This window comes from Sinocyclocheilus grahami, unplaced genomic scaffold (genome assembly GCF_001515645.1).
Source record: "Sinocyclocheilus grahami isolate Dianchi unplaced genomic scaffold, SAMN03320097.WGS_v1.1 scaffold341.1, whole genome shotgun sequence".
NCBI lineage: Eukaryota > Metazoa > Chordata > Actinopteri > Cypriniformes > Cyprinidae > Sinocyclocheilus > Sinocyclocheilus grahami.
Window position 1 is genome coordinate 309836 of NW_015505520.1, and position 22021 is coordinate 331856.

Genomic DNA, 22021 nt, shown 5'->3' on the forward strand with positions numbered 1-22021 from the left:
ATTTAGAATTCTCTGCTTTCAGCTTTTTCCAAACATTTGGCAATGACTTCATGTACCCTATGAAGTTCATGTTGACCATTTATTTGACTGACACTTAGGTGACGGGCGACATTTAATGACATGTCAATTGCACAATAATTCACTTTATAAGCAATTACTTGAAGTATACTTGATTGTGAGTTTCTGTCTGTCCAAAGGCCAATGCATACATGTGGATTTGTGGTTCAGGGTTAGATTTCACCAACACCACCATTTCAAAAAAATCAACATTGATTCATAAATTCATGTGAATATTTATACTTTGTGTATATGTGACAGCTGGATTGATTTGCCAGTCAACAGTGTACCAGATAATCAGCCAGATGATCACTATTGTAGTTATTTGTGTCTCTCATATTGTCTTATCTTCTGTCCCTCAAAATCATGAATAGCCGCTGCCTTTCTGTCTACCTCCTCCCTCTGATAGTATGTATAGTATAATTTACCGCTTTCTGTTGTGCAGATTTGATGTGGCGTCTGTAAGGTTTTTCAGCGCTTGATATTTATTCTTTTAACTGCTTGACAATCTTAATTTGTGCTTTAAGTGGTGGTCAGTGGGCATATAGTCTAGTCTCTGCACTTTTTCACCTCATTCCAACTGAGCACTTATTAAATAACCTTACAATAGATTTAAAGAAATGAAGGCATATATGTTCCTGATATATATTTTTTTAATTTTAATTTCATGTATGTTGAAATTATGAATGTGTGGCTTTCAGATAGTTCTGTTTTTTGGCTTATCAGAATATGTATCTGAGGTTAAATGAGATTGCAATCAATTGTTACCCCAAGAACAGGAGGTTTCCTCCAAACTGCTACTGTCTGTCAATGAAATGTACGTAAATAACTATTACATTAGTTATTTGGCTGGATAAATGTTGTACGCTGATATAAAGCTTTGTATATCTGTTAAAATGACACACAAGGCCTTGATAAGATTTTCTTGAATTTTCTGAAGCCATATTACAAGCAAAGATGAGTATGTTGGCCCTGTATGCTGGTAAATTTGAGTAATATTTATATTTTGTCATGTATTGTCATATCACAGTTTTTTCCATTTTGTATGAGTGTTTGCAATTTAATGTGAGAATGCATGTGTATATGGATATCCGTTCATTTTTATTTCTGCATTTGGATGGCAATTAAAAAATCACAGATTATTTGCTTTAAAGAGTCCCATCCTCCATTAGGATCTACAGATCTCAATACATGTTAGTTTACTAATAAGGTCTTTATTTTCTGAAGCTAGCAGGCTCTCCCTGAATTGTCTGAACATTCTAGCAAAGTGACAGGTTTTTCTCCATATCCACAGTTTTTATAGCATTTTTGGGGAGGATTAAGAAAAACATATCCAAGTTTGATGTCAATGTCAACTGGCACAATTTTTGTTTAGAATGTACTTTTGTAACCACAAAATGTCTTGTAACATGCATATCTTGTTGAATCATTACTCTCCAATAACACTTTTTAGGGTAAGCTGGCAATGGATAATTTGTTTCTTTACCAATGTGTATCACATTCGAATATGGTTTAAAGACATTAGCACTGCATATTTTCTGTAAATTGTTGGGTTAAATGGAAATAGCCTCCAACAAGACGAAAGTGATAAGCCATGCTTTTTTCTTTCAGAGTGAATATTGAAATTGGTGGCAAACTGACACATCAGTCTGTTAAACAGGATTATACGACTGTGCCTAGAAGATTAGATCTCACAAATGTACCTTTGTTATAGAGGGTTTTTTTTCTTAAATGGTCATTCTAATGACGTGTTTACATCTTCACCTGGCACTTCAGTTTTGTCTCGGTGTTGTCTAACAGGATCAGCACCCTAAGTGGAACCAGTCTTGTAAGTCTGGTAATGTTTCATAGTGTCTCAATATTTTTGTGTAGAATATTTTAATGGTAATATTAGTGTGTACAGACATCACTGCAACACATCGCTCTTGACCCTCATTGTTCTGTAAAAGGATCTATATTAAACAGCATGGTGAACAAATGTTTATACTGTATTGATAGAAATGACTGACCTGTCACGGACAATGAGCTCGATGCGCTGTTCAGCTGCTGCCTTCAGAGCTTTGTGGGCCTTATCTGAGCTCCAGCCAGCAACGTTCTGCCCATTGATCTGCAGAACCTGATCTCCAAAACGCAGGCCACCCAACGCCGCAGGAGAGTTCGCCTGCACCAGCTGGACAAACACTCCCTACAGAAAGAGGAAATGACACACATGAAAGATAATAACACCTCAACCTGCTGGTGATGATAAGAATGACAGATCTGCTCAGAATGAGGGTGTGCTGCCCTAAAACATTACCGATTAACCTACATACCAATTACACACTCAAAACAATGAAACACGACGCTAACTCCGAGGAAGAGTTTAATGCAAAGAGCTTTACTCACATTATCGATATCTCTGAGTCGGAGTCCGACCTTTCCTTCGTGGTCTTTGCAGATGATGACCTCCCGAAGACCTGGATGAATCTCTGCCCTCCTGATACCCATGTCTGCACCGGTCACGGGCCGCACCATGCCACCCACAGAACTTGGCACTGCCACTTGCTGCCAAGCAAGAGAAAATTTGTATTTATTCTCATACGTGTGAGTGCATTATTCACATATACGACATGAAAAGTTAACCGTGGCCCATGCAAATGGTCTAATGCAGTACTTTCCAATCAGTGGGTTCTCCAAAACATTTATATATTGCCTTGTCAAAGCTGTAAAGCTTATTAAGAATTCATGACCTACAAATATGTTGTCAGTAGAAGATAACTAAGAAACACCTAAATACTACAATAAAGGTTCAATTTTAATGTTACTTAATATATTAACTAGAAATGTTAATATAGGTTCATGTTAATTTGTAAATATTTTAATAAATCTATTTATTTTTATTTATTTGCATTTATGCCTTCATTATGATAGGACAGTAGAAGCTGTGACAGGAAGTGATAAGAGGGGTGTAAAACTCAAATTAGTTGAACATTAGTGTTACATGACAGCGTTTTGTGCTTTCCCTCCCCTTTTGTTATTGCTAGTTTTGCTAAAGTTTTCTTGTCTCTCTACTCTCTGCTGTTTTTCTTCTTTAGGTTTTGCCATTGGCTGGCTGGACTGTCAGGATCTGTATTTGTGACAACCAATCACGAATGACAGCTCGGTATTTAAGACGTTCAAGCTTGTGCTTCGAGAGCGAGGCGGAGTTGGGGCTTGCTTCGCCGTTGCTAATTTTTGCTGCTATTAGTCTCTCTCTGTATGCTACTCTTACGACTGTGTGTGGTTCGCTCCTAACTGTTTAGTCAGGGGACGCCTTCCCTGATCTGTGTTACACCTTCCTGGAGAGAAGAGTGACAGGTCTGCCTTTGTTAAACACACCAGGTCAGGAGCGTGTGCCACTTTATGTATCTTTTGTTTTAGGACAGTATAGGTTACTTAGGGCGTATGACGCCGAAGATTCGTGTTTCTTTTCTTTCGTTTGTTTTCAGTTAGAACAGAGGGAGGGGTTTTTAAGTTAGCACCTTCTGTTTTGTTATTTTCTCTAATTTAGCACTGCTCATTCTCTTTCTCTCTGTGGTCAGTTTTTTTTTTTCTTTTGTTGTTTTGATTAAGTATAGTTTCTTATGTATAGTTGTAAATAGGCTCATGGTTTATAGCACGATTTGCATTTAGCTTTCACATGCTGGGTTGTAAATATTTATAATCTGTTAATAGAGCGAACCACCTATATTTGTTGTGAAACTTCCAGTTGTTTTGGCTTCGGTCATTCCCTGTGTTCCTCATTATTTGTGTGTGAACAGTAGGGGTGCTTGTCTGCGTTCCCCTTTTCCCCTAGACCACCACACCACTAGTGAACGTAACAATTAGCAATAGTATATTTACACAACAGTTCAAAAGTTGGGGGTCAAAAAGGTTTTTTTTTTTTAATTAATACTTTTATTCAGCAAGGACACATTAAACTGATCAAAAGTGACAGTAAAGAAATTTATAATGTTAAAAAAAAAATTCTTCTACAAATAAATGCAATCTTAATGAGCATAAAAGACTTTAAAAACATTTAAAAATCCTACAGACCCCAAACTTTCGAATAGTAATGGTAGCCTAAATCAGTGGTTCCCAACCCTGGTCCTGGAGGCACCCCAACACTGCACATTTGGCATGTCTCCTTTCTCTGACACACCAATTTCAGGTCTTGGAGTCTCTACTAATGAGCTGATGATCTGAATCAGGTGTGTTTGATTAAGGAGACATGCAAAACATGCAGTGTTGGGGTGCCTCCAGGACCAGGGTTGGGAACCACTGGCCTAAATGGTGTGTGTGTATGTAATATGTAATATGTAATAATTATTTTTTGTATTTTTATTTTTTTAATATTTTTTTTTTTATTAGGACTGTCAGTTTAACGCGTTAACTTAATTAGTTATGAAAAATAACGCGATTAAAATATTTTAACGCAGTTAACGCACTGGCCCCATCCCCAAACCTGTACATCATCTTACATTTCATATAGTTTGACGGTTGACAAAAATGATGCAGGGCAACAACCCCATAAACAAAGTTATGCCCTAAAATTCAAGATATTGGGGCAAAAATGCCCCTTTATGAGTTTTGTCTCTTATTTATACCATGATAAGCATATTACACCATTACAAGAGCAATATCACACGAGTACCGTTTTTGTCACGAAGAACACGAGCGCAAATCATAGACATAAGGTGATTTTATACAACAGTTCAGTAAACAAGAGGTTTATATTGCGTTATATTTTAAACACAATATTGTGTGTTTTTGTTCAATATTGCCACAGAAAAATGCCTATAAAGCCACAGCAGAACTGTTGTGCATCTGTGAGCAACACAGCGGTGTTTAGTTTCTGAATTAATTCACGTGAACGAATCTTATGAACCAGTGATTCAAAGGCCCATTCATAGGCTGCATCCGAAAACTCTAAAATGCTGCCTTCGGAGGCAGCATTCCAAGGCAGGAAGGCAGCAAGGCACGTCTGAATCCAAATTCTACTTTACTTCCTGTCTCCGGAGGTACCTTCTTCTGATCGAATTTTGAAGGCAGCATAGATGTATCCTTCGCTGCCTTTGATATCCCACAATCCTGTGCATTCCATTCTGTGACAGTTGAGTTAATAAATAAAGATGGCGTCTGAAAGTTGCTTTTGGTGGTCAGTTTGTGTATAGATGTATATTTCTGACTAACTTTTTGCACTTTTGATGTTATTTCTAGTGAGAAATCAATATTATAGTACTTAAATATTTGTTTAGTTATCACAAAACTCGTTCTATTTTGTTGTAGATCATTAAACCGTAACGCTGCCTCAGAAGCCTGTCCGAAATCAGTTTCATGAGGTACCTTCGTGCAAAAACACTGCCTGAAAAGTCATTGCCTCATATGGCAGCGAGGCAGCAAGTCAGCTGCCTAAGTTTTCGGATTCAGTCACAGAGAGAGCCGTTTACTTCATTCCTGCATGAATCAGCCATTTGAACGAATCGAAGGAATAAAGACATTTACCGCCACCTGCTGGCAGTTTTATTTTCTTCTTTAGAGTAGGCCTATTATTTCATTTATAATAAATAAAATAAAAAACATTAAAGGGATAGTTCACCAAAAATAAATAAATAAATAAACAGTCATCATTTACTCACCCTCATGTTGTTTCAAACCTGAATGACTTACTTTCTTTTGCACAACATAAAATAAGGTATTTTGAAGACTGTTGGTAACAAAGCTGTTTTAGTTCCCAGTGACTTTCATTGTATGAACAAAAAATAGAGATGTTTCACAAATTATCTTCTTTTATGTTCCATAGTTTATGTTAGGCTGTTGTAGCCTAAACATTTAACTATTATTGTGTTAAATTATCTTTTGGGGGTATTTTCACAGCCAAATTTAATTAGCGATTAAATAAATCGCAGCACCCTGTAATGAATTATTTTAAAACAATTGAATCGACTGACAGTCCTAATATATATATATATATATATACACACACACACACACACAGTGGGTACGGAAAGTATTCAGACCCCCTTAAATTTTTCACTCTTTGTTATTTTGTTATATTGTGCTAAAATCATTTAAGTTAATTTTTTTTCCTCAATGTACACACAGCACCCCATATTGACAGAAAAACACAGAATTGTTGACATTAAATGTCAACAATTCTGTGTTTTTCTGTCAATATGGGGTGCTGTGTGTACATTAATGAGGAAAAAAAATTAACTTAAATGATTTTAGCAAATGGCTGCAATATAACAAAGAGTGAAAAATTTAAGGGGGTCTGACTACTTTCCGTACCCACTGTGTGTGTGTATATATATATATATATATATATATATATAAACACCATTCACTATAACTGATACCAAATGTCTAATGTGAATGAATTACTGTAATAAAATAATGTTTTTTCGGTTTCTTTTTATGGAACAAAACTAGATATTGATAATAGAATGAGCTATAAGGCAAGTCGGTTTTTGATATCCAGTATTAGTGAAAAGATTAATACATTAGTGTTTTTTTGTTGATTAAGAGGTATTTGGGCCTTATTAATGGGGCTATGAGGATCTTTGACACAAAAAGATGCAAAAAGGGAGATGCTGGTCTAATGTTCAGTACTATGAACACTGAGTATCTTTTTAAGATGCTCTCTGAAAGCAGCCTACATTAGCATTACTCCAACACATGCCTTATGGTGCATGAGTCATTCTGAGCTCTGCTTCCAGGAATGATGCTGAAAAGAATAAGACACCCTGTGGCCAGTTTGAACTATTCAGAGAAAAATAACAAAACCCCCCCCCCAAAAAAACCTCCCAAAAGCACAGATGCTAACACACATACACAACCACCGCCACCTCCTCTTTTTCAAATCTTACACAATTACTCTTGGCTGCTTTAACAGAGAAAATATTGTACAAGACAACCGTGACAGAGATGGAAAAACAGGCTGTAGAGCAAACTAAATCAGGAAAGAGTAACAGCACTGCTAGGGAAACATTTGAGACTCTGAAATGTCATTGTTTGCATATATTAAATATTTCTTTATGAGTGCCGATACTTAGAGGGAACTGAACTCTAAAAATAAACAGGCGTGTTCAGTGACAATCACTTACATTGTCAGCCACCGGGACCAGCGCAAGGTTTCTCTGGACCTCATCGCTGTTCAGACGGAGGCCCATATAGTCACCCAGCTCCTCCAGATTGGGATACAGAGCTGAGGGAGAGAAAGATTATCCATATAACACAGACAAAGCTAGCAGCTAACATAATAGCATAGTGATGTAGTTTATTTGAGTGTGTTTTATGACAGCATCAAGTGAAAAAAGCAGAACATAGAAAAACAGAGAACTAGGAAGAACAGAGAGTTCAAGTGTCGACACTCAGCCAGTCGCTGGTTTCAGATTCTGGCAATGAATGTTTCCATCCAGTAATTATTTCCTGAGTTGAGTCATGACTACAGTCCTCCCCTCTTTTCCTCCTGCTTTATCCAGCACTCAGATAGGAAAATGTCCGCCTATGAAACATGTTCCTACACAAACAAACTAGCACACCAGTCCGTCTCTAAATTTCTACACTGGACCTGATGATGGTGGGAAAAACCCAGACATGCATTTATACAGCTACATACCGCTATATATATATATATATATATGGAAATATTGCACATATATGTGTAAAATGAGAATTGTTCAAAAGTTTGGTTACTTCTATTCAGCATGGATCAAAAGTGATAATGTCACAAAAGATTTATATTTCAAATAAATGCTGATAAATTCTTTTGAACTTTCTATTTATTAAAGGGGTCATGAACTGAGAAACCAAAACTCCCTTGATCTTGTGACATAAGAGGTCATTGTACTATAAAAACATCCTGTAAGTTTCCAAACTCAAATCTTAGTCTAAAAACAGCTTATATTGAAGGCCGTCTCGCAAAACCACAGCTTGTGGAATGTTCTACTCTATTATGTTTTAGTGTGGATGAGCACCGCCTCCGCAGAAGAAGATCGACATGTCGGCGCCAATAGCCTTGTGGTTAGTGCAACTGTGCGGAACACTAACCCGTCTCGAGGTCCTTTGCCAATCCTGCTCCCCTCTCTCCACCCAATGCTTTCCTGTCTACTCTCTACTGTCCTTTCCATTAAAGGCATAAAAGCCCATAAATATAACTTAAAAAAGAAGAAGATCGACATCACTGTCTGTTAAGCCCTGCCAACCGATTCGGACAAGTAGTGTTTATAAGAGAGGCGAACGTGCAGGTCTATGCAGAAACCAAACGATAAACATGCTCTGAAGACAACAAGACCCTGTTCAGTGCCAAGTTGTGGCGGAAAAAAAACAGTGTTTGCGTTGCCTTCCTTCTGATCCCAACATTAGGAAAGAGTGAATGAACTTTATTTTTAATGAAGAATCAGACCGCATCAGTAAGAACTCAGTCCTTTGCTCCCTTCATTTTACAGTGGATACGTTTACAAACAAGACACAATGATGATGTCCATCTATGATGAATGAATGTATGCTGTTAGCCAATCATAGCAGTGGGCGTTTACTTCCGAGTCTACAATCCGTCACACGTTCAAACGGGGCGTTCTGTTGAGGGGGGTTAAAACAGGACAGAAAATAGCTTATTACTACTAAATTATAAGTTTTTTGATGTAAAAATCTTGATAACATTATAAGTGGACCTCACAGAACAGTACAAAATAAAAACAAAGGCAGTTCATGACACCTTTAAAGGATCCTAAAAAAGTATCAGTTTCCACAAAAATATTAAATATTCTTTTTTTTTTTTTTTAAAGAAACCGTTTTCAACATTGATAATAATACTAAATATTTAAGTAGCAAATCAGTATATTAGAATGATTTCTGAAGGATCATGTGACACTGAAGACTGGAGTAATGATGCTGAACATTCAGCTTTGCCATCACAGGAATAAAATATTAAATATATTAAAACTGTATTTACTGTAGTTTTAATTGAAATAAACACAGCTTTGGTGAGCATAGACTTATTTTCTATAAATGTGTATGTGAAACATTCAAAAATATATATGAGGGGGTTACAGTATATACACACACACACTCACAAAAACTTATTTTTGTGAGTATATTTTTTACAGCTAGACAACATAACAGGACAATGTCAATCACACTGACACTGTTATAAAGAATTTCACCCTATTGACCAATGCTTTGAGGCTATAATAACGTGAGCTTCAGGGACCATCGTATCAGCACAAGTTACAGTACTATATGAATCCCCCACCTTAAAAAACTCCTTTTTTAACGATCTAGTTATGTAATATCCTGGCAGTGTCTTGAGAGGCCGCACACAGGGACACAATAAGAGCACAAAGGTGGAAGGCAGTGCTGCCTGGATAAGAGGGCCTCAACTTGAGCGCTTGTTTTACACTGAGATTAAAAAAAGGAAGTAGGGAAGGTTGTTGAATTGCTCCCAGATTCCCTAAGGCATGTCTTCATTTCCTGTTTGACAATGGCACGAAACATTGGCAAGCCTTTCATTTCTATAAAAACAGCTCTCACTCAGCACTTTAGAAATGAAAGAGAGAATGGCATGATAAGGTAGATAGAAGCAAGACAGACAGGCAGAGGCCGGGACTCACTTGAGCTTGGCATCCCCTGTGTGGCAGGCTGTGGCTGGTAAACCCCCTGAGTGATGGCTGGGGTGCTGGAGGTGGCATTGGCAAACTGGGATTGTGCCTAGAGGAGCAAACCACATGTGAACATCCACTTAACTTCAATAACAGTTCTTTTAAAACACCAACTTATCTTCAGTGTTATCCTAAAATAAAACACATGAGAAATTAAATGATATTGGATGAGAAACAAACTAGAAATGTTGCAAGCAAGAAAGCTTAACCAACTTAACTATTTAAAACTGAAATATAATGGAAAACCATTTAGATTTTTTTTTAAACAAAAACAAATTTAAAAAGTACAAAAATACATAAAATCAATACAAATTAACTAAAAAAGAAAATATAAAGGGGAATCAAAATATTAATAAATACTATGGCCGCACTAATATATTTATATTTTAAACGTGATCATGATTTCTCCTTCTCTTGAATATTTAAGCATAATCATCTGCGATATTTGTGATATATCCAAACATGAATCTTGACTATATTTTTTTGTGATTGTGGTTGCTGAATAAATGCAACCTCTGTGCTACAATACATGTGCTGTAGAGAAAACGTTTATGTATGATAAATATAATTAAACTTGAAACTAGATAACGTACAATAAACCATGCGTACGAGAAGGGTTGGGTATCGTTTGGGTTTTTTTCGATACCGGTGCCAAATCGATACTTTTAAAACGATTCCGGTGCCTGAACCGATACTTATTAAAAAAAAAAAAATTTTATTATTAAAAAAATTCCAGGTCAAGTCTTTTTATAAAAAAAAAAAAACAAGCAGATAAAATTAGAAGAAGCATTAGAATAGAGATTGCTAGAGTTAGAGGGTCAAATGAAACGAAAATCGCGGGAGCGAAACACATGTTGCGGGAGCAGGCGGCAATGGTCAGAGATTCAGCGGAAATGGGATTAAGAAAACAGCCGAATCCCGGACATCACAAAAGGAAGCATTTGACTGGTGTTGTGGAGTAAAAAGGTTATAATTTTCTCTTTTGTTGGACAAAAGAGTTGTGCTTTTAAGTCGGAATGTGAAAACAACATGGACACTCTCGTTACTACAAAGACGTGTTGGATTTGTATTATTAGAGCTTTCTGACTTGAGTTCACGTGCATTTTCTCAGTCGGGAAATTATTTTTCACGTGCGGTGCCTGTTATGATTCTTCTTATGTCTGTTTCGGAGAACCAGAAGACAAATATTTCAATCGATCGCTCAGGCATGGCACCAAAATCTGCGTTCGGATTCGGTTCTAGTACATACCGGTTACATAGGTACCGGTGCCATATTGGTACCGGATTTCGGTACCCAACCCTACGTACGAGTTGACATTTTCTTAATTTGTGCTTATGTGAAAGCACAATAACTGTAAAAAGAAATTTCCCAAATGAAAAAGATTAAGATTAATAATCATGATTGTAAATTTTTTAGCAAAATGCTTCGTTTAAATATTATCTTGCAGCCCCTAATAGATACTATAACAGTATATAAGTAAAACACTGCTTACCCGAATGACCTTGTCCACTTTAAGGTCCTCTAGGGATGGATACAATGACATCCTGGAAAAAACACAACAGTCGCAGCATGAAAATGGAGAAAACAAGGCAGTGTGCAGCTAAAAGTGTTGAAATCCAGGAAATAATACTTTGAGGACGATCATATACAGCCATATTGCCTTAGTTTGTTTTTCAGCTGACTAGCAACCATATGACTCACATGGGAATTGAAACCTATACTAATTAGACGGGACAGATGAGGGAGTGTATTAGGAGCACACAGAAGACAACTCAGGAACAAAAACATGGTGAATTTATCAGGCTGCTCCATCATGGCCGACACTTTCATGAATTTGATTCTTTCTCAAACACCCCCCGTCACACACACACACAAACACACACCACACGGATGTGCCACAGCTCTCCAGGCATTAGCTCTGTGGTGGCGTTGCTTTCACTTGTGAAACGATCCACCTGTGAGTCCATCTGTGTGTTCTGCACAGTCATCCTCATTGATGTAACAAAAACACATCGATAAAACACCAGAAATCATAATAACTCCTACAATAACTCTGACTGCTCCTGATTTCAGATAGAGGAGTAACTATCACTTCACAACAGAGGAATGGGCACAGATAAAACTCTTTAACACTTGGTAACGGATGTTTCACAGCTCTCCAGGCAATAGCTCGGTGATTGCATTGGTTAAAATTCTTGCCTCCAAAGCTCATCAGTAGAGCATGTTGCTAGTCACACCAGCGATCATGGGTTTGATTCATGGGTATAGAATATGCAGGGGACGCAGGGGTTGCAAACCAATCATAAAATTGTCATTAGGAAAATACAGGACAAATATTATACATGATCCAGCAGTGTAGCCTATTTGATTTCATAGCCAAAAAAAAGTATTACATTTGTATTTAATTTACATTTCTATCCTCCAAACAACTCTGGTTTGATTACAAGGAAATGCATTAACTGATAAAATGTGTATATTAAAAGAAATGTTATTTGCACCGGATAAATGCTTACATTTAATAATGTAAGAGAAATAACATGTGTAATTTTATTGCTATTTTATCTGTTTGTTTGTTGATTGTTACATCAAACATTTTGTCTGTGGACAATAAATACTATTATAATTTTATATTTTTTTTATATTTACTTTTTGCATAATATGATATTTGTACTATATTTGATAAATTATATCAATAAGTTTCAGTCAACTATAAAGTTGCATAAATATTCATCCATTCTAGCATTGCATAAGTCAAGCATTATTATTATTATATTTGCATTAAATTTTATATTTAACAACAACAGCAGCAACTTCATATTAACAGCTTTCAGTCAGTAATAAAGTAGCACAGATAGTTAATCTATTCTAACATTACTTAAGTACAGCAATTAACATTATTATTTATTGTATATTTATTAGTGCTGTCAAATGATTAATCGCATTCCAAAATAAACGTTTTTGTTTACATAGTATGTGTGTGTACGGTGTATATATATATATATATATATATATATATAAATACACACCAATGAATGTATATATAAGAAAAATTATGTTTATATATTAAATATATTTGTATATAATTTAATTGATATTAATATATAATTGTATATATACACATGTAAATATTTTCTAAATATATAATGTGCGTGTATTTATATATACATAATAAATATACACAGTACACACAGATATATTATGTAAATGAAAACTTTTATTTTGGATGCGATTAATCACAATTAATCGGTTTGACAGCACTAATATTTATTTATATTATATATATTGCATATGTAAATTTCATAATATCAATATATTTCCATCAAAAATAAATTTGGATACAAAGTTATTCACCCATTTTAGCATTGCTGAAGTCTAGCACTGAACATTCTGAAGATGACATGCATTCTAAAGATACCAGTGAACATTCTGACGTGCCGTTTTAACACTTCCAGTGTAAGCAGACTCAAGCTATTTTCACAAAAGATATGTAGACATACTTCAATCCATGCGATTTTGAGTTGAGGACAGTAGCTACTGAGTATACATTATAATTACAACAACAAACATCCAACGATACATCACTACCATATACACAGGACACATTTCAGAGATATTCATCATAAGCTGAACACTCGGGACATTTACAACATTGCCTTACATGTAATGTTAACAACCACAATTGTTATTATACAATGAAAAGCAGATAATAGAGACTAAAGTTCATGATTAACAAAGTGCTCAGGGCAGGACATGAGCACCAACTCCACATTTGACATGATGATAACATCCCACCAGAAATCATTACTACAGAGCCAAAGCTCTAACTATTTCAAATCCAAACAAAATAAAACATTAAACACTGCCTGACTGTGCTCTTCATCTTACAGTGGAAGAGCAATGAGAAGTTAAGTGTTTTCCTGGGAACACATCCATTACTGGAAAGGGGAAGGGAAAGGGAGAGACAGACAGACAGAGTAAGCCAAAGAAGTACAAAGAAATTAAAGTGCTTAAAGACAGAAAGGAAGACAAGGAATGGAAAATATGAGAAGCATAGGAAAGACCAACAAGAGATATAATACAGGCATGTGATTGATTGATGCTGGCATTAGTCACAATCATATGACTGTGATCACATGACGTATTGTGCATTTTAGCCAATAAACCACTGCCTGTAGATCACTGGGTTACCGTAAACGTCACAACAACAGAAACCAACACCAGATTCAGGAAATGACAGAAACCCTGCTCAACGAGAAAAGCCTAGAGCATCTAAACATAAACGCATCATGAAACCTTAAACATGAGAGTAACGAAACATGACGGCATCACAAATACAAAAGACAAGCCTGTAAACATATACACTGCCCCTCAGGAGATACGGATAGGCACAAGTCTTCAAAATACTAATTTCTAGCAAGAAACATCAAGTTACAGGAAAACTGTAAATTTAGGGAGACATGGTTGAATGGTGGCAAATGAGAGAAACGGCACATCGCCTCACTTCCCTGAAGAGACATCCCGCATACTAATGGAGATAGTTAGTAGATGACTGGATAGGAACTAAACTGAAATGAGAAACGGGAACTATTTGGTGAGAATCTACAACCGGATTAAAGAGACTCTGGAGCTGCTTATTCCATAACATCAGATTTAAGACTCAAGCTAAAGCACTACATGCTCATACACGTTCACATATCGCACAAATCTGTGAAACACTCACAGACAGACATGACCATAACATAGGAAGAGAAAGAACACTCTCGCCCACATCCTCTTGAATAAACTCCCACACCAATGCACACAGAACAGCTCATGCAAACCAACACATACTGCCTGTTGATGTCACACACACCACACACAGACACAGATGACGTTTCAACCGCAATGTCAAAAACAAGCAGTAAGTATATCTGACAAGCTCCTTCCACACAAACACTGTTTCTCATCGCATAAAAATGTCTCTGTGACACTAAAGGGCCATTATTTCCTGTCAAGAGCACTCCAATAAAGTAGAGATGTCTCCAAATAGTGGACTAATGGAGACAGTGAGTAATCTTCTCGCAGACATGTGTGCCTCTATTGTATCTAGTTCAGCTACTCGCATGAAATTAAGTGAATCGACTGGGCACAAAGTGCGTCATAAATAAAGCAGGAATACAGAACGACTGGGAATCTCATCACTGAGGCTCTAAGTCATCTGAGGTCAACACCTGTTATCAGTGTTATTTTCATTAAAGTCGCAATGAAGTAGTTACAGATTTTTATCTTCCATATTATGACGTACATCCCAGTGAAACAAATTATCGAAATAGAACAAAATGAAGGGCTGGGTTTTTGATTGGATAGAGACTTGGACAGAGATTTTATGTGGAGAAAATAATTGGGAGGAGTCCGGCATAAGTTATGATATATGCATTGATGATTCACAATAAGATCAATAACAAACATTTAGAAATTATATAGGCTGAATTATCATTTCATGCCAACGTGAACAAAAACTGAAACATGAATACAAAATAAAATAATATAAACATAAATATAAAACGATGAAGAAACAGAAACTATACTACATTTTCATGACTCTAAAATTAATTAATACATAATAAAGTGAACACAAATAATTTTAGTTTTAGATACATAAACTTAAACTGAAAACAAATGAAAGAATAATAACTAAATTATAAACTATAACAACCCTATCTTTATCTAAACCTTAGTGTAAATCGTAATAAATCATACAAAACTAATGCAGGAAAAAGCAGAAGCAGCACAATGATTTCACACTCCCTAAATCTGGTTTAGATGACATCTTTGACTAAATGTGGTCTACTTTCAGTGCAATTGCAGAAAAAATCTTTAGTGCAAACTCAAGTTAGGGACAAAGCCAGCAGATAACTGTCCGACTGAGTGGGTGAGGGGCCTTTGGTATGGGGGAGAAATGGGCAAAGCTAATTTTCAGGCAGACTGAATGAGTGCTGAGCATAATAAACGACTCTTCCATGGCAACAGTCTGTAACTCTGTTGACTGAGTCCAGTAAAGGATCCATGTGGAAATATCCTATCCATAGCTTTTGGGAAAATGTAACGCAGCTGTCATGAAATAAATTATTTAAATATGTTATTATGACTACAAGCCCTTTCTCAATCTCCTCGTAACCGTCAACGATTAAATGATGTAGATTATTCTAGGCATCTGATTTATGTCATTATATGGGAAAGTCCCTTCAACCAAAAAAACCAAAGGAAAAACTAGGTTATCGCCTTTATTTAGCATCACTCATCTATGCCTTTGTTTCTTCGTTTATTTTCCGCTAATCTGTCATCAATAATTCAGTTCCTTCCATAATGTATTGGCTGAACATACAGGAATAATCGAAAGTAAAACTTGCTTCTCAAGAAACAAAACAGGACCAGGTTTCATATCAGTGACACATCTTGGGATTAATACCATTTAATAAGTCAAATACGAAAACGCATAAAGCTGTTTGAATGTTACGTGGCAAATATCTATAACATCAACATCGTCTTGTGATTCACTGCCGAACAATGTAAATCTGTGTGAACATTTAATGTTCTGCTCTAAATTACCCAATAACTTACCTGTAAGGCGATGAAAGCACCGGCCATCAGTTTTAAAAACTAAACTGAGGTTTACTCCTCTGTCACCTTAAACTAAGCATTATTAACACGATATGAAAGTAGTCTGACTGATACAGACTGTATGTTTGGCTGTTTTTAGCTCTCAAGCTAGTCACGGCAACTCCGTTAGCAACCGCACAATCATGCTAATTACACGAATAAAGTTATATTTCTTTCTCCTAAAAATAAAGACCAGGTGATACGATACAAAATATCCTTAGAAACAAAAATACAATAAATGTGACTGAATGCAGAGCGGAGTAAACACCAGCACGTCTTTGTTCTTCGTGTGTGTTAGCAGCAGCCTGTTTAAGTTTAGCTTGGGTTAGCCAGCGAGTCCCACATACCTGACTGAATAAAATCACTTTGACGATAATTAAAAAACAACATTTACATTAAAGAGTGTCGCGTCTTATCTTACCTTTCTGCGTTCTAACGACTGACTTCTGAAGAAATGGGGTAAATGTGATGGGAAGCAATGTAAACAAGCCGAGCACAGTAGACGGGACTCTTTTCCGCTTAAGGTTGGTGCAGTGAAGTGAACACTGAACAGAGGGGAGGTGATCGAGAGAAAGTACGTGCGTGTATATTACTTTGGTTTAGTAACACAGTTTACTTCCTGCTACCTCATTCATGAAGGAGGTTGGGCTGAGACTTCTATTTATACTTGTATTACTCATTAACTTAAGCACAGTCACTCTGACCGCCAAAAACTACCATGGCAACAATAACTCCAGAGTCCAGATATTGTTAATACTGTAAAATCACTGGACTGATCTGGGATCAGTTATTTTTTCTTGATGGCAGTGCTGGAATACCAAGTTATCAGTTCTATCCAATTTAGTTCAGTAACTACATTAAATGACTACAGTATGTTTTGGTTATGTGTTATTATAGCTATAAGTGGTTCCATAATGAGTAAATTGCTGAACCATACATCAGCTGTAAATTAATTGCTGCCCTACAGTTGGATCTCATTCTAAATCTGCTTCCACGAAATTTGAAGGTAAATGTATCCTGCTCTTCAGCTTTCATTTATTATATTAGAAGTATCAATAAAAGAACATATAGGATTATTAGCAGACATAAAACAGTGAAGGTACTTATCTGAAATGACTAAACATGTAAAAGCACTTCATAGCACATTTGAATTATTTTATTGTCTTTAAGACAATACATAAATATACAGTGCATTACAGTAATATTAAAGCCATTTATTTGATGCTTGACTTGTAATCACAGAAATCTCCAGCATCCACTCAAATATTTAAGCATCTACAGATTTCTGTTAAATTAAAAATGATTTCCATGTCAACACAAAAGAGCACTGTCACTGTATCTGCATCCAATATATTCACATCAATTGTCTTGGCAGTGCAACCTACATTAACATCCATGAATAGCTACAAATAATTTAGCATTAAAATGTATACATGAATGGCAAGTAGTGTACGTCACACTAGAGTAGGTCACGATGTGCTAGGAAGCCACAACCCCTTATTTTGTCCATCAATGAAACAAATTCTCCATGAGAACAGAAAGTGCCCATCAATTATAGATAATAATTAGCAAGTTAATGGTTGGTTTTGAGATTTGATGAGACAATGAACAGTGAAACATGATCACAAAATCTTTAAGCACTGAGAATGGCATGCGTCCATTGCTACAGTGCCAAATGCGCCACCTACTCAACTACACAACCTAATCAAACACAGAACAAAGTAAACGCATTTAAAACATCTCCAAATAGCTGCATGCTAATACAATACTGCAGAAATAAACAAAAACTATGTATAATAATGTTGCTCACCAAACTGACAGAAATAGCAGTTATCACTTCATACTTCATTATTTGTATTAATCAGCCTGGTCTAACATAAAGTTTGATTTCAGTTGATATGGTCACTTTGTAAATATACAAAACCAGTGGTATTCTGGCAGGTGTCAAACACACTAGCAGGCACAAGGATTGTTCAAGAGTTTGCTTCTTTGTACTAATTAAAACCAGCGAACCTGTTCAAACCTTACAATTCAATACTGACTGAAAATTCATACTTTATGTTAAAAAGCATTAAATGTAATTTATGTATTTATTAGTGCTGTCAGCATCCAAAATAAAAGTTTGTTTACATAATATGTGTGTGTACTGTGTATATTTATTATGCATGTATAAATACACAGCATATATTTTGAAAATATTTACATGTATATATATTCATATAATATATATTTCATATATAACTGTAACATATTTTTCTTAAATATATACATAATGTACACAGTACACATATATTATGTAAACAAAACGTTTATTTTGGATGCGATTAATCGCGATTAATCGTTTGACAGCACTAGTATCTATTAAATCTAAAGCATAACAATGCAATAAATATGCAAATGTTTATTTTCCAAACATAAGATCTAAATTAATTGCTGCCCTACAGTTGGATCTCATTCTAAATCTGCTTCCACGAAATTTGAAGGTAAATGTATCCTGCTCTTCAGCTTTCATTTATTATATTAGAAGTATCAATAAAAGAACATATAGGATTATTAGCGGACATAAAACAGTGAAGGTACTTATCTGAAATGACTAAACATGTAAAAGCACTTCATAGCACATTTGAATTATTTTATTGTCTTTAAGACAATACATAAATATACAGTGCATTACAGTAATATTAAAGCCATTTATTTGATGCTTGACTTGTAATCACAGAAATCTCCAGCATCCACTCAAATATTTAAGCATCTACAGATTTCTGTTAAATTAAAAATGATTTCCATGTCAACACAAAAGAGCACTGTCACTGTATCTGCATCCAATATATTCACATCAATTGTCTTGGCAGTGCAACCTACATTAACATCCATGAATAGCTACAAATAATTTAGCATTAAAATGTATACATGAATGGCAAGTAGTGTACGTCACACTAGAGTAGGTCACGATGTGCTAGGAAGCCACAACCCCTTATTTTGTCCATCAATGAAACAAATTCTCCATGAGAACAGAAAGTGCCCATCAATTATAGATAATAATTAGCAAGTTAATGGTTGGTTTTGAGATTTGATGAGACAATGAACAGTGAAACATGATCACAAAATCTTTAAGCACTGAGAATGGCATGCGTCCATTGCTACAGTGCCAAATGCGCCACCTACTCAACTACACAACCTAATCAAACACAGAACAAAGTAAACGCATTTAAAACATCTCCAAATAGCTGCATGCTAATACAATACTGCAGAAATAAACAAAAACTATGTATAATAATGTTGCTCACCAAACTGACAGAAATAGCAGTTATCACTTCATACTTCATTATTTGTATTAATCAGCCTGGTCTAACATAAAGTTTGATTTCAGTTGATATGGTCACTTTGTAAATATACAAAACCAGTGGTATTCTGGCAGGTGTCAAACACACTAGCAGGCACAAGGATTGTTCAAGAGTTTGCTTCTTTGTACTAATTAAAACCAGCGAACCTGTTCAAACCTTACAATTCAATACTGACTGAAAATTCATACTTTATGTTAAAAAGCATTAAATGTAATTTATGTATTTATTAGTGCTGTCAGCATCCAAAATAAAAGTTTGTTTACATAATATGTGTGTGTACTGTGTATATTTATTATGCATGTATAAATACACAGCATATATTTTGAAAATATTTACATGTATATATATTCATATAATATATATTTCATATATAACTGTAACATATTTTTCTTAAATATATACATAATGTACACAGTACACATATATTATGTAAACAAAACGTTTATTTTGGATGCGATTAATCGCGATTAATCGTTTGACAGCACTAGTATCTATTAAATCTAAAGCATAACAATGCAATAAATATGCAAATGTTTATTTTCCAAACATAAGATCTTTAAGATATATTTATGTTTTCTTTTTTGGGGATTACTATTCAGGGATAAAGTCGCCGATTCTTTAACAAGTTTGTACTTGCTCTCAAGCCAACAACAATCACAGTGTAAGAAAAAGTCACAAGAGAAGAGAAGTCTAAAGGGTTCCTTCAAGGGTTCAAGTTCAGGATTAAGGACATTGCAAGGTTTTTGATGATTTGGTGATATTGTATCAATTAGACAGGAAGAATGTTGGATTAAAATTAAAGGAGCTAAAGAATTATTTCTGATGTAATGTGACTAAAGCAAAAGATAAAATGTTGGAGGACTCTGATAAAATAAAGCACAGATCTTTACATAATGTGCCCAAAACTGTGGGATGGGATGCTGAATAAAGCTGGTTCTGAGAAGAATGACTAAAATATGGCCTGACATAAAGAGAAAATTGATTTAATCAAGTTTCTAATGTTAAGACTAAACCTTTTGACACTTGAAACATTTATAATATAATCAAAAATTAACAAAAGGCATTGTTAATGCATTAAATCACTCCAAACTGAGAAGCTCCACATCGAAGATGAGGGTCGCATTTGGGGGAATAATCCCAGGATGGCCTTTATTACCATAGGCAAAATCAGGTGAACAGGTCAGCTTTGCACGTTGTCCCACACTCATCTAAAAGTCACACAAATATCAGCATGAATTATGTGATTTTCTTTTTCATTGAAATATTAAGGTGGACTGGATTTGGTAGTGCTTCATTAGAACACCATTTAAACTTAATTAAACTCAAAAAGTGTTACGTGTGATTTTCTGAGTGGACAAAACACCATCACATACCTGCGCAATACCTTCCTCCCAGCCACGGATCACTTCCTGTTTACCAATCTTGAACTTAAATGGCTTGTCACGGTCACGGGAAGAGTCGAACTTCCGTCCATCTGTCAGAGAGCCTAAAGATTTAAGAGGAAAGGGACAAGGCCAGAAAAACAGGAAATGAGGTTAGAGCATCAGATAAATGGGCTACTTTATTATTGTTCTGCTCTATCAGGGAGATTTTCTGACTCTCTAACCCATGTTTAATAGCAGTAAATTATCAGGATATGAGACATGTACCTCTTTCAAGAACATGGCACAAATACAGTAACATATGAACATAAACACAAGCAGAAAAGAGTCACTGATCCACTCATCAACACAAAGCCGGAATCAAGTTACATTTACTCAGTACGTCTATACTCTATACTGTACATAGTAATTCTCTTTAACAACAATAGTTCTTTCTGACCTGTTGCTATGACTCAATATGAATATCTCCCACTCTTCTTCCCATGTAATAAAGAAATAATGAGATGGAAGCCATGAAGCACAAGGTGGAAATTAGTTTGGAGTGCTTTGCCTTCCTGAGTCCGATTCCTTCGTTATTTATATGAGAGGATTCGTGAGATTGCAGAACACGGCCCTGAACAAAACTCAGGTGTTTGAGCAGTGAGTGGATTCTGATTAACATTGTGTTCAAGGAATCAACAGATTTGTCTGTGATACATTACTCAACGCAGCAAAAACACATTGTAAATAAGTAAGAAACCTTTGAAGCTCCCCTGAGCGCAAATACAAATATGCTGATCGGGTCAGTCGCACTGGTGCTCCTAAATATTTTTTTTCAAAGTTGCACGCAGTAATTTTCATTCGCAAATGCACTGCTTCTCCATAGGTTCATGCAGGGCTGCGCAAGTTTTTTCTCGCGCTACCCTATCTCAACACCCAATTATTAGCGCAGTTTTGTTT

At 35.7% G+C, this 22021-nt stretch overlaps 1 protein-coding gene across 1 annotated transcript; it reads right to left on the minus strand.

The window, feature by feature from the left end:
• Nucleotides 1–1963: 1963 nt before the first annotated feature.
• On the minus strand, nt 1964–16992 carry sdcbp2 (syndecan binding protein (syntenin) 2). Its single transcript, XM_016295825.1, has 7 exons — nt 16778–16992; nt 11210–11261; nt 9669–9765; nt 7161–7261; nt 2443–2601; nt 2067–2242; nt 1964–1997 (listed from the first exon to the last, which is right to left on the minus strand). Exons 2-7 carry the CDS (start codon nt 11258–11260, stop codon nt 1964–1966), a joined length of 618 nt encoding a protein of 205 aa, XP_016151311.1. The 5' UTR covers nt 11261; nt 16778–16992.
• Nucleotides 16993–22021: the final 5029 nt, after the last annotated feature.